Here is a 12,353-nt window from a genome sequence, read left to right as displayed (position 1 = left end):
AATCGAATATTTTAAAGAAATTTCGAATTATTCATAATGTTGTTTTATGATTACTGTATTGTAAGTGTAACCCACATTTTATCTTGGAACAGCCCAATGCATTAGACTAGGTAAACTGGTTTGATGTTTGAGATTACACCTGGATAAATTAACGATGCCAGTGGTGTATTGGGAGAGGGGTTGCTTGGAAATATGAGTGACTCATACTTGACACCTGAAACCTTTACGTCACAGGGGTCAAGACGGTCGTCTGAAAGAAAAATCTTGGAAAAAACATGTCAATGTTGTAGTTTTTAAAAACGTACATTTTGACGTAGTTTGGGGGGGGGCGGGGGTTATTACTATGTAAGTAGGCTATTCATGATTCAACATATTTATTTTTTCGCTGGAAAAAGCCAGGCCAGCCCTAAACGCACGCGCCCTGTCTACGTGTAGACTACGTTGTAGTTTCTGCAAACCGTGCGGGATTAACCATTGTTTGTTTGTTTTTACTATGGGAATAACTCGGACTCGGTAATCTCGGATAAAAGTATAGAAGCAAATCCCCCAAAATATTACTCTCACACTTTGGATTAATTTATTCGAAATTAAGGTAAGACCATATGTTTGCTATCTAGAGCTCTACCTTGTTCCAGAAAATGTGTGATAAACTGTTGTGCCTCGTGTGGCATGGCGTTGTTGTGAAGTAGCCTAATTGTGGTTGTTATTAACGATTAGCCTTGGTGTCCAAGTTATAGCCTAACGTTATGGGTAGCCTAGTTGATCGATTCGGCTTCCATCCATGAAATGTAGGCCATATAAGACCATTATTGAAACTTGTAAAGTGGGGGCCACTAGATAACCCTAATTAACAAGCCAGTCAGTGATTAGGCTATCTAGAGACTGGACCAAAATACCAAGAGAAAGAACGTATTTCGAGTTTAATTGCTATGCAGGCTGGAAACGGTGTGCGTGTCTGGCTGTGTGTGCATTTGCGATGTTGAAACTGGACTGGTAGCCTAACGTTAGATCTCGGCAGCCTGGCTACTTGAAAAGTAGATCTTGGTTCAAAAAAGTTTGAGGCTTGATTAGCTTGTGACTCGTAGGCCCTATTCAGTTTATTTCAGCAAGCTGCAACTGCTAAACCTACCAGTCTGTCCTCTGCCTGACTTGCGCGTTTGAGCGCTCTTTCTCTGCGACTCACGCACGACTGGCCCTGGCTCTGGGTTGGTCTGTCTGTTGTCCCTACGCTGTAGCCCGAAAAATCAAAAATAGTTGGCGTTGCCTCTGGCTTCAGTCGTCTGGTTCTTATTTTCTCAATTTTCCCTGTCTTGTCGAATTGGTAGCTCTACACATAGTCCGTTGGCAAGAAATGATCGCTGCAGACCCTGAATTCCGGCGCAGTTGGCGGGCTAGCTCGTTTCAGAGCTGCTAGCCAGCATTGCAGGACAGCTTTCCTTTTCAAAGGCAATCGGTGTGTCTCCAGACCGGCTGATGTAGTTCTGTAGAACTCGTTACTACAGCCTGGAGCAATACAATAAACTCCCCCCTAAACTCCCCCCGTAGATCTTTTAGCAGAAGTCGAAGCCATGTCAGTGTGTACAGTAGCTAGCATTACAGTAGGCTAGTGTACAGGAGCTAGCTATAACCATACCAGTGACGTCACGTTCAAAAGGGCTGCGCCCTAGTAACAAAACAACAAACTCGTATCACAGTTTTCTCATTTATAGCTAATTTGGCAGTTTTGAGTATTGGACCATGTATATGACTAATAAAACATCTGTTATGTCGCCTTCACTTCCTATATCATTTCCACTCCTCTTTAAGGAATCGCTTAAGGTTTAATCACGATTCAATTTCCAACAGTCATATGTAGGCTTTCAACTTAAAAAAAATATGTTGGGTAGTCAAAAGGATAAATGAGAACGTGACCATACAGTGATCCCTGAAACACCCTTCTTCATCTACCAGCAATGTACTTATAATCCCACAGGAAATCCACAGAGAATTCGCAAAGTTGATCCAGAATTTGTTTTCTTCCTCCTGTTCAGTCATGCCTACCTCCTCTAATTTGACCAGAATCGTTTGTTTGTGAATAAACAAAGAATCGGCTAAAGAGATGTGTTAGTTCAAACATGCTGCTGCACTGACAGTAGCAATGCTAAAGAACAGTGTAATTCCCAGTGACAACTATCTTTAATAATCAAATCAATTTTATATGTTCTCCTTATGCTTTAGGTTGCATTACTTTGTGAACATGGCTCCCAAGGTGCCATTAAGGTGAACGACTATAAAAACAAGGCAATTAAATTGTGATACAGTAATGTTGTTGTAAAGCACTAAAGTGCCTAATGCCTGAACTGTGATGATTTTAGTTAAATTCACAGCAAGGCTCGTGCCTTCATCAATTTGTCCTAAGGTTGATTATCTTACCAGGAAGACCACCGGGGGGCAGCCAATCAGAGCCATGGCGGTTGAGAGCTTGCGTTTGTTCCCGCCGCTGTAGGTGCCGGCCGGCTTGTTGGAGTATTTGACCAGACCAAGCTTCTGGATCCCCCACTCAGCAACCTGGTCAATAAAAGCAGAGCATAGAAGTACATTTTCAGTAAAGTTCATTTATAAAGCGCAGACATGGTCACAAAGTTCTTCACTGATATGATAAAACATAGGTTCAAAGAAGCAGAGCATAGAACATTAACCCCCCTCAAACACACAGACACAAAACAAAAACATTTCCACATTCTCCTGGGGGGTATTCCAGAAAGCGGGTTTAGTGCAAATCCTGAGTTTGCTAAGCCTCAAATAAGGGAAAGCCTGGGTTTTCCGTTTTGTTACAAACTGGCTCAAGGATGTAACAAAAAGGGAGACAAGTGCAACTAAACAATGATCAATCCAAATGTATTTAACAAAAATAATACAAATGTTATCAAATGTAGAGGAGTATCAGTATAAGCAGTGCATGAGTGGAAGTGTATGTGCATCATGAGTGTGGTAGATGCAAAAACAATGAAAAGGCTCCCAAACCAACAATCAAAAAGTCTCCCATGTGGCAAGAGTCAGAGAGCCAGGACTGAAAGGCAGTGGGTTTCTTATATGCCTGGAACACACTGAGCTCAGGTGTGCTCCATTTGCTCTGACGACCTTCCTAGCCCCGCCCACCAATCCTGAAAGAGAGGCCCAATCCCAATGTCCCCCCTAAACCCTCAAGCCCTGAGCCCTCACAGACTTATTGACGTCACCTGGTGAAGTGATCGAGTGTGAGAGGCTGCAAGGGCTCGAATTGGTATAACAAGGAATGGGACAGCACTTGTGACATCACATTACGTTGACGTGAAAACATATTTCTTACTATTGTGGGCGTGGGGCTTTTTTTTAAATCAATTTGTAAATTGTACATGTTTTTCTTGTAGGCCTTCGTGTAAATTAATTTTGGCTGAGTCAAATCCCCTTTACATTATCAGAACTCTCTGTGTTACCCTCAAAACATTTGTTCAACTTGAAATCATTTCATTTTGTGGTCATATGCGATCGCATCTGCGATCAAATATCAACCCAACCCAGTATTTGTTAGTAGGATCGCATCGATCCTACATTACTGCCTGTGATTCTTGTTTGTGATGAATCCAAAAGTATTAACTTAAGAATGATAATATAATATGTATACACATTCCTGCACCTCACAACTCTTTCCATATTCATGTTGGAAATCTCAATTCAAAGAACACTGCACCGAAATGGGTAATTAATGTCATACTGCTTTTAACTGGGCAATCATATGATTTAGAGCAACAGAAATCGATGTAAATTATAACCATAGCCTACATATTTTTAAACAAATCACATTATACAAACCCATGGGGTTAATAACCCATACTTAAAAATAATGAAACCAAATTAATTATAAGGCTACTTGTGCAGATAAGCAAGTCCAGCTGAAAACATGAAAACATATTTTGTTCTGTAACGTGAACGTTACGGTTGGTTGATCTGTCCGTGCTTGTTTATTGGCTGTTCTTCAGGTAACCCCGTGTTTCACGTCACGACGCTATGAACTGTGGGTAATTCCCTTGGGCTAAGTCTGCAGAAATGCAGACTTACGGGAAGGGGCCATAAAGGGCTCAAAATGGCTGCCGGAGAGCCCTCGCGCACTTGCCGAGTTGACATTGGGACACCCCTAAGCCCTCGCGGACTTCGCGGGAGCGCGCCCTTAAGTCTGCGAGTCTGCAAGGGTGGACATTGGGACTGGGCCAGAGAGACTTGTCAGAAAAGCAAGAACACAATGGGTGGGGGAAGGGTCGTCACACGTTCCAGGAAGACAGTTAAGTCAAACTCGAGAAAGCAGGGCAAGTCAAACCCGTTCCAGGAAGTTCACTGACAGCGTGGTCAGTTACTATGGTAACTCACTCTGGGAACCAAACCTGCTCGCTAGCAGGTTTACTCTAAAAACCCAGACTGTCTCCCCGTCTCTCCCTACCACATGAGGAACTGCATTACTTTGTGACGTTTTAAATGCATGCATGTTTCACCGGGAGAGGATTTTAAGACTGCGATGGGATGTCCTATCATTCCCCGAGGATTATCTACAGTAGGACCCCACTTATCTGAACTTCAGAGATCCGAACCTCCCGGTCTACCGGACAGGCTTTTTTTTTGCCTGCAATCTGGTTATTGGTGGGATTTTCATTACAGTACTGTACTTGCATTTAAATCTGTCATAATAAACATGTACTGTATCCTACTGTGAATAAAAACAGAACTGTATGTAGACCTACATGTTGCCTGTAGGCTGTAGCCTACTGTCACGTTTCATTTCTTTGTTACTCTAAAGCTAGCCTCGCGTCACCATCTTCTCCGGGAGAAGAGCCTGGTATCTATTAACTTCACTGCCTTAAGCCCGCCCCGTCATCTGGCTCGAGCCTGTAGAGCCCACCTCCAACATCCGCTTGCTTTATTTTTCCTTAACCGGTAGTTCTCCTCACATCTTCTTTTACAAATTTCATCAGTGTTATGCCTGGTGATGCCATCGCGAATGTTATCTACTTGAAACTTCACCATGTGCAGCCTTCAGTAAAAACATTACAACAACTGTTCGTCTTCCGGTCCAGACCGGATGATTATGCGATGCGTCATCGCGCTTCCGCTCTAGACCGGCGAAACAACACCGAACGAAGGTTACGTATTGTAACCCCAGTTCTACAAGTGGAGCGGAGCCCCATAGGGGGGCGCTAGCGCTCCTATTGGTTACCCATGTTGGCATGCCAACAACCAATCTGAAGATAAAAATGTACTAATTATCGTCCTAACCAATCACAGACCCCCCACCTTATTATAAAGGTGGCTACACCGCAGCAATCTGCTCTCCCACACTAAGTCAGACGAGCTAGAAAGCTAGAGGCAGGGCCCGGAAAAAAACCCTATGGGGCTCCGCTCCACTCGTAGAACTGGGGTTATAATACGTAACCTTCGTTCTACATCGTGGAGCTACGCCCCATAGGGGGGCGCTAGCGCTCCTATTGGTGACAGGCGGAGCTCCAGCGATGCCCACAATGTACACGGGCCCGGCCGACATAGAAACATCAACCCACTGGAGGCAAGGGAGTACACAAGCACCACACAGTAGTAAAGTGCAACTCCCTCCACCCGAACCACAACGGAGGGCCGGTCAGGCAATAAGACGGGCGGACGAGGCAAAGGACCGCAAATGGAACGCAAGGGTCCCCTGGTGTCCACCAGGTGCTAAAAACCAGAGGCCGCGCACCCTGCACAGGGGGCGGAACAATGGTCAAGCTGCATAAAACATGCATGTAAAATTGGTCGGGAAGTTACCATAAGCACAGTCCCGACCAACACAGCCACGCCATCTCAGCGCGTGGCCCCAGCAGCGACACTAAGGACAGAGTCTGCTAGGGAGCCAGATGGCACATCCAGTAGATAGTAGCGGATAAAAGGTGACGCCCATGACGCCACAGCACAGATATCCTCCACACACACCCCCTGAAAGAGCGCAACCGTAGCAGCAACTCCTCTAGTGGAGTGCGCGCGCACCCGGCCAGGCAAAGGGCGGCCTGCCGCGGTATACGCAGCAGAGATGCCCTCACAAAGCCAGCAATTGAGGCGCTGCTTGGAAAGGGGGGAGCCCAGCTTTCCCGCGGCGTAGCATACAAGCAGCTGAGGCGTGGTCCTGAACGAGGCCGTGCGTCTAATGTAAACAGAGAGCGCACGGACCGTGCACAAGAGATGCAACTGCGCGCCCTCCACCGAGCAGTGCGGAGGAGGAGAAAAGGCGCACAGCTCCAGAGGCCTAGCACTATAAGAGTGCCTAACCACCTTGGGCAGGAAAACCGGGTTAGGCCTCAGTGATGGTGAGGCAGCCCGGCTGCGTCGACAGCGCACACAGATCACTCACTCGCTTACCCGAGGATAATGCGAGGAGCAATGCCGTTTTGATAGACATCCATCTGAGATCAACCTGCTCCAAAGGCTCGAACGGCACCTTGCACAGTGCATCCAAAACCAGTGACAGATCCCACTGGGGGGCCAAGGCTCTGACAGGTGGTATAGGCCAGTGAGGTAGGCTATGTTTCGTTATTTGTTTATCGTACATTTTAAGTTGCATTTTCTGTGAAGCGTTTGTGAATTTCTTTTATTCTGTATATTGTGTCTATAGTTCGACGGTGGATTTGATGAAGACAAAATAAATTAATCTGTATACAAGAGCCATTGTCAAGTGTATTTCCTGGACGGAGTGATATTGGCATATTGCCATTATTTTTCCGCACATAGAATAGCCTTAGAAACGAACTATACAGCCTACAACTACAGTAGCCTAATAACCTACATTTGATTGTTGTTATATGCTATGTAAATTAGACATTAGGCCTATCATTGAAGAATAATAGGTAGCCTGCTATTCTAAGGCCCAGTTCAGTCCAAAGATTCACAACAAGACTGCTTGCAATAGGCGATATAATTCCAATTCTATTCTAGCTTATTGCATGTCGTTATGCGCATTATGCTTTTCCTTATAATGTTGACTGCATTGCAATAGACTAGACTTTGTGTGGTTACTGTTGTTTCCTTATGCTGTGCGTTATTGCTGGTATTCGCAAATAGAGGGGCGGCATAATTATTGTGTTTCGCCTAGAGCGGCAGAAATGCACGCGCCGGGCCTGCCCCTCGTTTGTCTCAGGGAGAGACACAGGAGCACAGGTGTGTCGATTACTAACGAGCCACCGGTGCGCCGCTGCGCTCTCAGCATGCGTGCCGAGGTGGAAGGACGCGCAGCGCGCACAGGCGAGCCCAGCGATTACGCTCCTAGACGGGGAAGCACCTCAGGGCGGCCGAACCACAACAAGAGGCACATGAAAACCTGCTGGCAATAACTCAATAATCAAAAGCCGTAATAGGCTATGGATTTCAAAATCAGCCTTTTTGAGCTTATTCGGAATAGCGAACCTTCGGAATAGGCTACGGTATACAGACCTTGAAGAGTGACTGTACCAGTGTTGTTACATTGTAATAATAATAGCCTACTACAAATAAAACAATGTCTTTCCTTCGTTAAGATGTAGAATCCTTTCCATGTCCTTCTGACAGCTGGGAAATGGAATCGAACACGACACTTGAATTACAAACCTGTAACATTATCAATTGAGCCATTTGGGCAGTCGTGGTAGTGTGTGCTTTGAATTTAATAAGTACATCATGGGTTGGTAAATACGGGTTGAAATGCATTAGTCTTCACTGGTTTATCTCTATTTATTGATTGTAGGCTATATCGTAGTGTACTCTGACTGCAATGTTGAAAATAGGGCTTGAAAATGTGGGATTTCTGAGTTTCCGGGTTTGAATCTAAATAGCCTAATGAATGAAGTCCGATCAGTTGGTAAAATGATAGCCCTTTAAATAACCAATTGTATGTAGGCTACTGTCTCTGCTGTAGCTAATCCAAAACAGCAGTTTGCAATCCAGACCGGTCAAACTGAGAAACATAGCCTACATCAGGCTATAGTCTAAGCAACGGCAACCAGATTGTCAGAGAAGCCTAGTAGCCTCACTGTAGCAGTGCTTTACTGCCCCTCGTGGTTGCGGGTTGTAATATGTTTTCTACCGCCGCGGCCGCTACACAGGCGCACTGATTTTTGTGTAAGCCGACACACCAAGGAGAGGGAATCCTTTTTGTCTGTGCTTCTTTCTTTCTTTCTTTCTTTCTGTCGTGTTGTTGACCTGCAATTCCATTGCTGCTACCACAAGAGGCATCAAAACCAAAAGACTCCACAGAATTCCCAGGTCAGCGGTGGCCAAGTGGATAGTGCGCTGCCTATCACAGCGAAGGTTGTGAGTTCAATCCTTGGTGCGGACATACCAAGGTACCATGATATATTTTGTCACTGGATGTTGTAGAAGTTATGTAACGAGCGTGGGTCATATTTATTAATTATAGACCCTTTTACAGCCTAGTCAGCACAAGTAGCCTATGCGCGCGCATTCTTGAAACCGTAGCAGAGGAAGACAGACGAAATCACCATTATTAAGCGTACGGACTGGACTGAGGAAATCATCAGAAATGCCTGTGGTTGCGGTGCCCATTTTATATCAGGTAAGTTATTTTGACTACCTGGTTTCACTACAGTAGCAGAGGAAGACAGACAAAATCACCATTATTAAGCGTACGGACTGGACTGAGGAAATCATCAGAAATGCCTGCGTTTGCGGTGCCCATTTTATATCAAGTAAGTTATTTTGACTATCTGGTTTCACTGGAATGTCTGGTTGAAATGTAGCCCTTCTCAGTCCCGTTGTCAACAGTCCTTTGCTGGTGCATTCACTTTTCCGTTAAAATAAATCGGTGTCGGCCTAGTTAGGAGAGGCGCTTATATTAAGCCTACAAGTGTCAGATAAACATGAAACTTCACTTACCTAAGCAAAAGGGTCTATTTTAACAAATGCTGGGTTGAAGCTTCAAAGCATTGCCACCACCACAGAAGAAGACTACCTCGGAAAAATAATTTCACTCGGACAGAACGCGTCTAAATAAGTTATTTATTGATAGCGTCGAGGCTTCACAACCCAGCATTTGTTAAAAAATACCATTTTGCTGAGGTAAGTGAAGTTTCATGTTTATCTGACACTTATATGAGCGCCTCTCCTAACTAGGCCAGACTGTTGTCTGGCATGAGCGAGCGGAATGCGACAACGGGACTGAGAAGGGCTAGTTGAAATGTAGAGTAATATATGAAATAAACAGTAACCCATAACCTGGCTGCACGCTAAGCTAAAGCTAAGTTCAGGAAATGAAGCCCAATGATAGCTAGCTAACGTTAGCTAGTGCTAGCTAACACGCTAGCTAGTGTAAGCTACCTAACTCAAGGCCCGAGGAGTTGGAGATACTGTGCACGTTCTCTCAAAGTGCTTTGGCTAAGGTTAGCTACTACAAGCTAGCTAGTCCTTGTCACCAACACTTGCCTCACAACATACATAGCAAAACTATTCACACAGCAAACAACGTCAGCTGACTGGGACTGTCTCGTGAGTAGAATAACAACTGGTCTGTTGATATGTTGCACAGCAATCGAGCAGGACAATATCATTAGGGCTAGGTTAGGTAGCTAGCAAAGTCAACTTGCCCAGCTGGTATGGTTATAGGCTCATTCCTATGGGATAGCTTAGTAGTTTGTGATTTAGCAATGGGTTGACTAATCACTAGATCAATATTTTCAGTTGGTGATAGGACGACATCACTGTAATTTAGCAATGGGTTGACTAATCACTAGATCAATATTTTCAGTTGGGGATAGGACTACAACACCACCTGTGCTGTGGCACCAGGAATCTGCTCTGACAACTGTTTTTATTCACCATATCCACCATATCATGTTATTATGCAGCTTAAATGTACTGTATGTCTACGCGACACAAAACCGGCTTCATATAAATGTTATTTTTGGCTGGGGAAAAAAAGGTTTGGCGGGTACAATTTTTCATCTACCAGACATTTGGCTGGTGAGCTAGAAAGTTAATGTTGACCCCTGCATGTATGTAATTATGTCTTAAGTTTAAGTGAAGGGATTAAGAGAGGATGTTTTTCTCCAGTAGGTATTAAGCAAATTGTAACCCATAACCTACAATTATGATGGGATCTGCAAGTTAGGAATTTCTTGTAATATGGCTTCTGATCAGTATTTCTGTTCATTAATTGAGCTTTTTTCTGTTTAGGTACCATAAAAGCAAGTGAACTACCTGATCGACAAAGGGATGGCGTCAAGAGCAGCAATGCAGTCATCAACTACGTTTCTTCAACAACTATGGAGTTGGAGAAACACATGTGGACCTTCATTGTAGGGCTGCTCGATTAATCGGATTTTAATCTAGATTAAGATTTGGGCTGTCAACGATCATTAAAACTAAATAATCGCCATAAAACGATTTAGCACAAATCAAGTGCACCCTACACTGCAGAGCTATACTGTGCTTGACCCCTCCCCCACCCCCCAAAACAAACACTGTAGTTCAAAGCGAGACGAGTTGTCAAGCGAGGCGCACGCTCCTCTCATATAAAACACGACAAGAAGAAGATTATGGCAGCAGAAAGAGAGGTGGACAAGAGAGCTAAAACAACGTCAGTGGTGTGGAAACACTATGGGTTCTCCGGAGACAGATTTGGACCAAGTTGACACGGTGTGTACAATTTTTACAGTCTTACGTGCCCCTCAAAGTAGCCCTTCTCAGTCCCGTTGTTGCATTCCGCTCGCTCATGCCAGACAGCAGTCCTTTGCCGGTCCATTCACTTTGCCGTCAAAATAAATCGGTGTCTGCCTATTTAGGAGAGGCGCTCATATTTACAAGTGTCAGATAAAGATGAAACTTAACTTACCTAAGCAAAAGGGTCTATTTTAACAAATGCTGGGTTTTGAAGCCTCGCGCTACCATTAAATAACTTATTTAGATGTGTTCTGTCCTAGTGAAATTATTTTTCTGAGGTAGTCTTCTTCTGTGGTGGTGGCGGTGCTTTCAAGCTTCTTTATTTATCAGTTTTGGCACTTTTTTTATTTTTTTTTATCAAGGTTCACTATTCGTCTCCCATGGGAGACATGTATCTAATCCAAAGAACATTGTTAAAAAGAAAAGCCATTGTCAACATTTAATAAATTAATTGTTATCGATGTCAATGTATAATTTGATTTGTTAAGAAAATGGCAAAACTTTTGATTAAAAAAAAATCAATGAATAATTGTGTTAAATAATCGTGATCTCAATATCAATCAAAATAATCGTGATTATGATTTTTGCCATAATCGAGCAGCCCTACTTCATTCTGACAACTGCAGTGGACAAAACAAGAACAATTTTGTGCTGTGGTACTGTGCTTGGCAGACCATGCACAAGTTTCACCTGAAGCTGGACCTACACTTCCTGATTGCAGGCCACACCAAGTTTGCCCCTGACTGGTGCTTTGGCTTGATCAAGCAGCAGTAAAGGAAGACCAGAGTGGAGACTTTTACTGACATTGCTGGGGTGGTGAGAGACAGCGCTCCTGTGAAGAAAGTCAACATCCCACAGCTTTTCGGACGGCACAGTGCTTGTTGAAAGCCACAACTGGCACCAGCATCTGAGTAGCTATTTCAAAAAGCTCCCAAACATTGAGTTACCAGCACTTCAGGTAATTATGATTGTCATGTATTAGCGATTCCATTTTATAGACATGGTATGGTTGTATTTTATTTGTGGCCAATATTTTAATGCACTATTTTAATGCACTATCTCCCTTCTGTTCTGTTGCAGCTTTGATGCTGGGATGCCTGGTGTGATTGAGGCCAGAGAACACTGTGATGCAACATCATTCAGGTGTCGGCTGCTGTGCAACGCTGATGTCCAGCCCCCCCAAAGATGGTTTTCAGGTGCAAGCCCCACCCGGACAGGACATGGCCAGACAGCAGTATCTGATCATGGATGGCTGTGACTGTGTCCATGATACAGGCAGTGCAATTACATAACATGTCAAGTATACTGTACAGTAGTATACAGTAGTTCAGAGTAAGTTCTCTATTGTATAGACAAGGTGTTCAATTGCTCAAGTGTTGTCAGGTGTTGATTCAAGTGATAGTGTACAGTAGTGCAGAATCAGTTGTCTATTGTATAGACGAGGTGTTCAATTGCTCAAGTGTTGTCAGGTGTTGGTTCGAGTGTACAGTGGTGCAGATTCAGTTGTTTATAGTACTCTGGTTGTACTATACATAGGCCCTCACTCTAATAATAACAATGGCACACATGCCACCCCCTTGACCAACAAGTGAACACCTTGTCTATACAATAGACAACTGACTATGCATCACTGTATACTCGAACACTCGAACCAACACCTGACAACACTTGAG

General features: G+C 44.1%; 1 protein-coding gene across 1 annotated transcript in view; it reads right to left on the bottom strand.

The window, feature by feature from the left end:
- The window catches only part of LOC311320254 (phospholipid-transporting ATPase ABCA1), a gene marked incomplete at both ends in the record, with an annotated part of 445,813 nt that overhangs the window by 137,432 nt on the left and 296,028 nt on the right, over positions 1-12,353 (bottom strand). The window contains one exon of the mRNA XM_084451987.1: positions 2,413-2,547. Coding sequence (XP_084308113.1) covers positions 2,413-2,547 — 135 coding nt within the window. The remainder of the gene's footprint in view (positions 1-2,412; positions 2,548-12,353) is intronic.

Source organism: Borostomias antarcticus (genome assembly GCF_949987555.1).
Source record: "Borostomias antarcticus genome assembly, chromosome: 17".
Taxonomy (NCBI): Eukaryota; Metazoa; Chordata; class Actinopteri; order Stomiiformes; family Stomiidae; genus Borostomias; species Borostomias antarcticus.
Note: the sequence above shows the minus strand (reverse complement) of the source record. Positions and strands in the feature narration are given on the sequence as shown.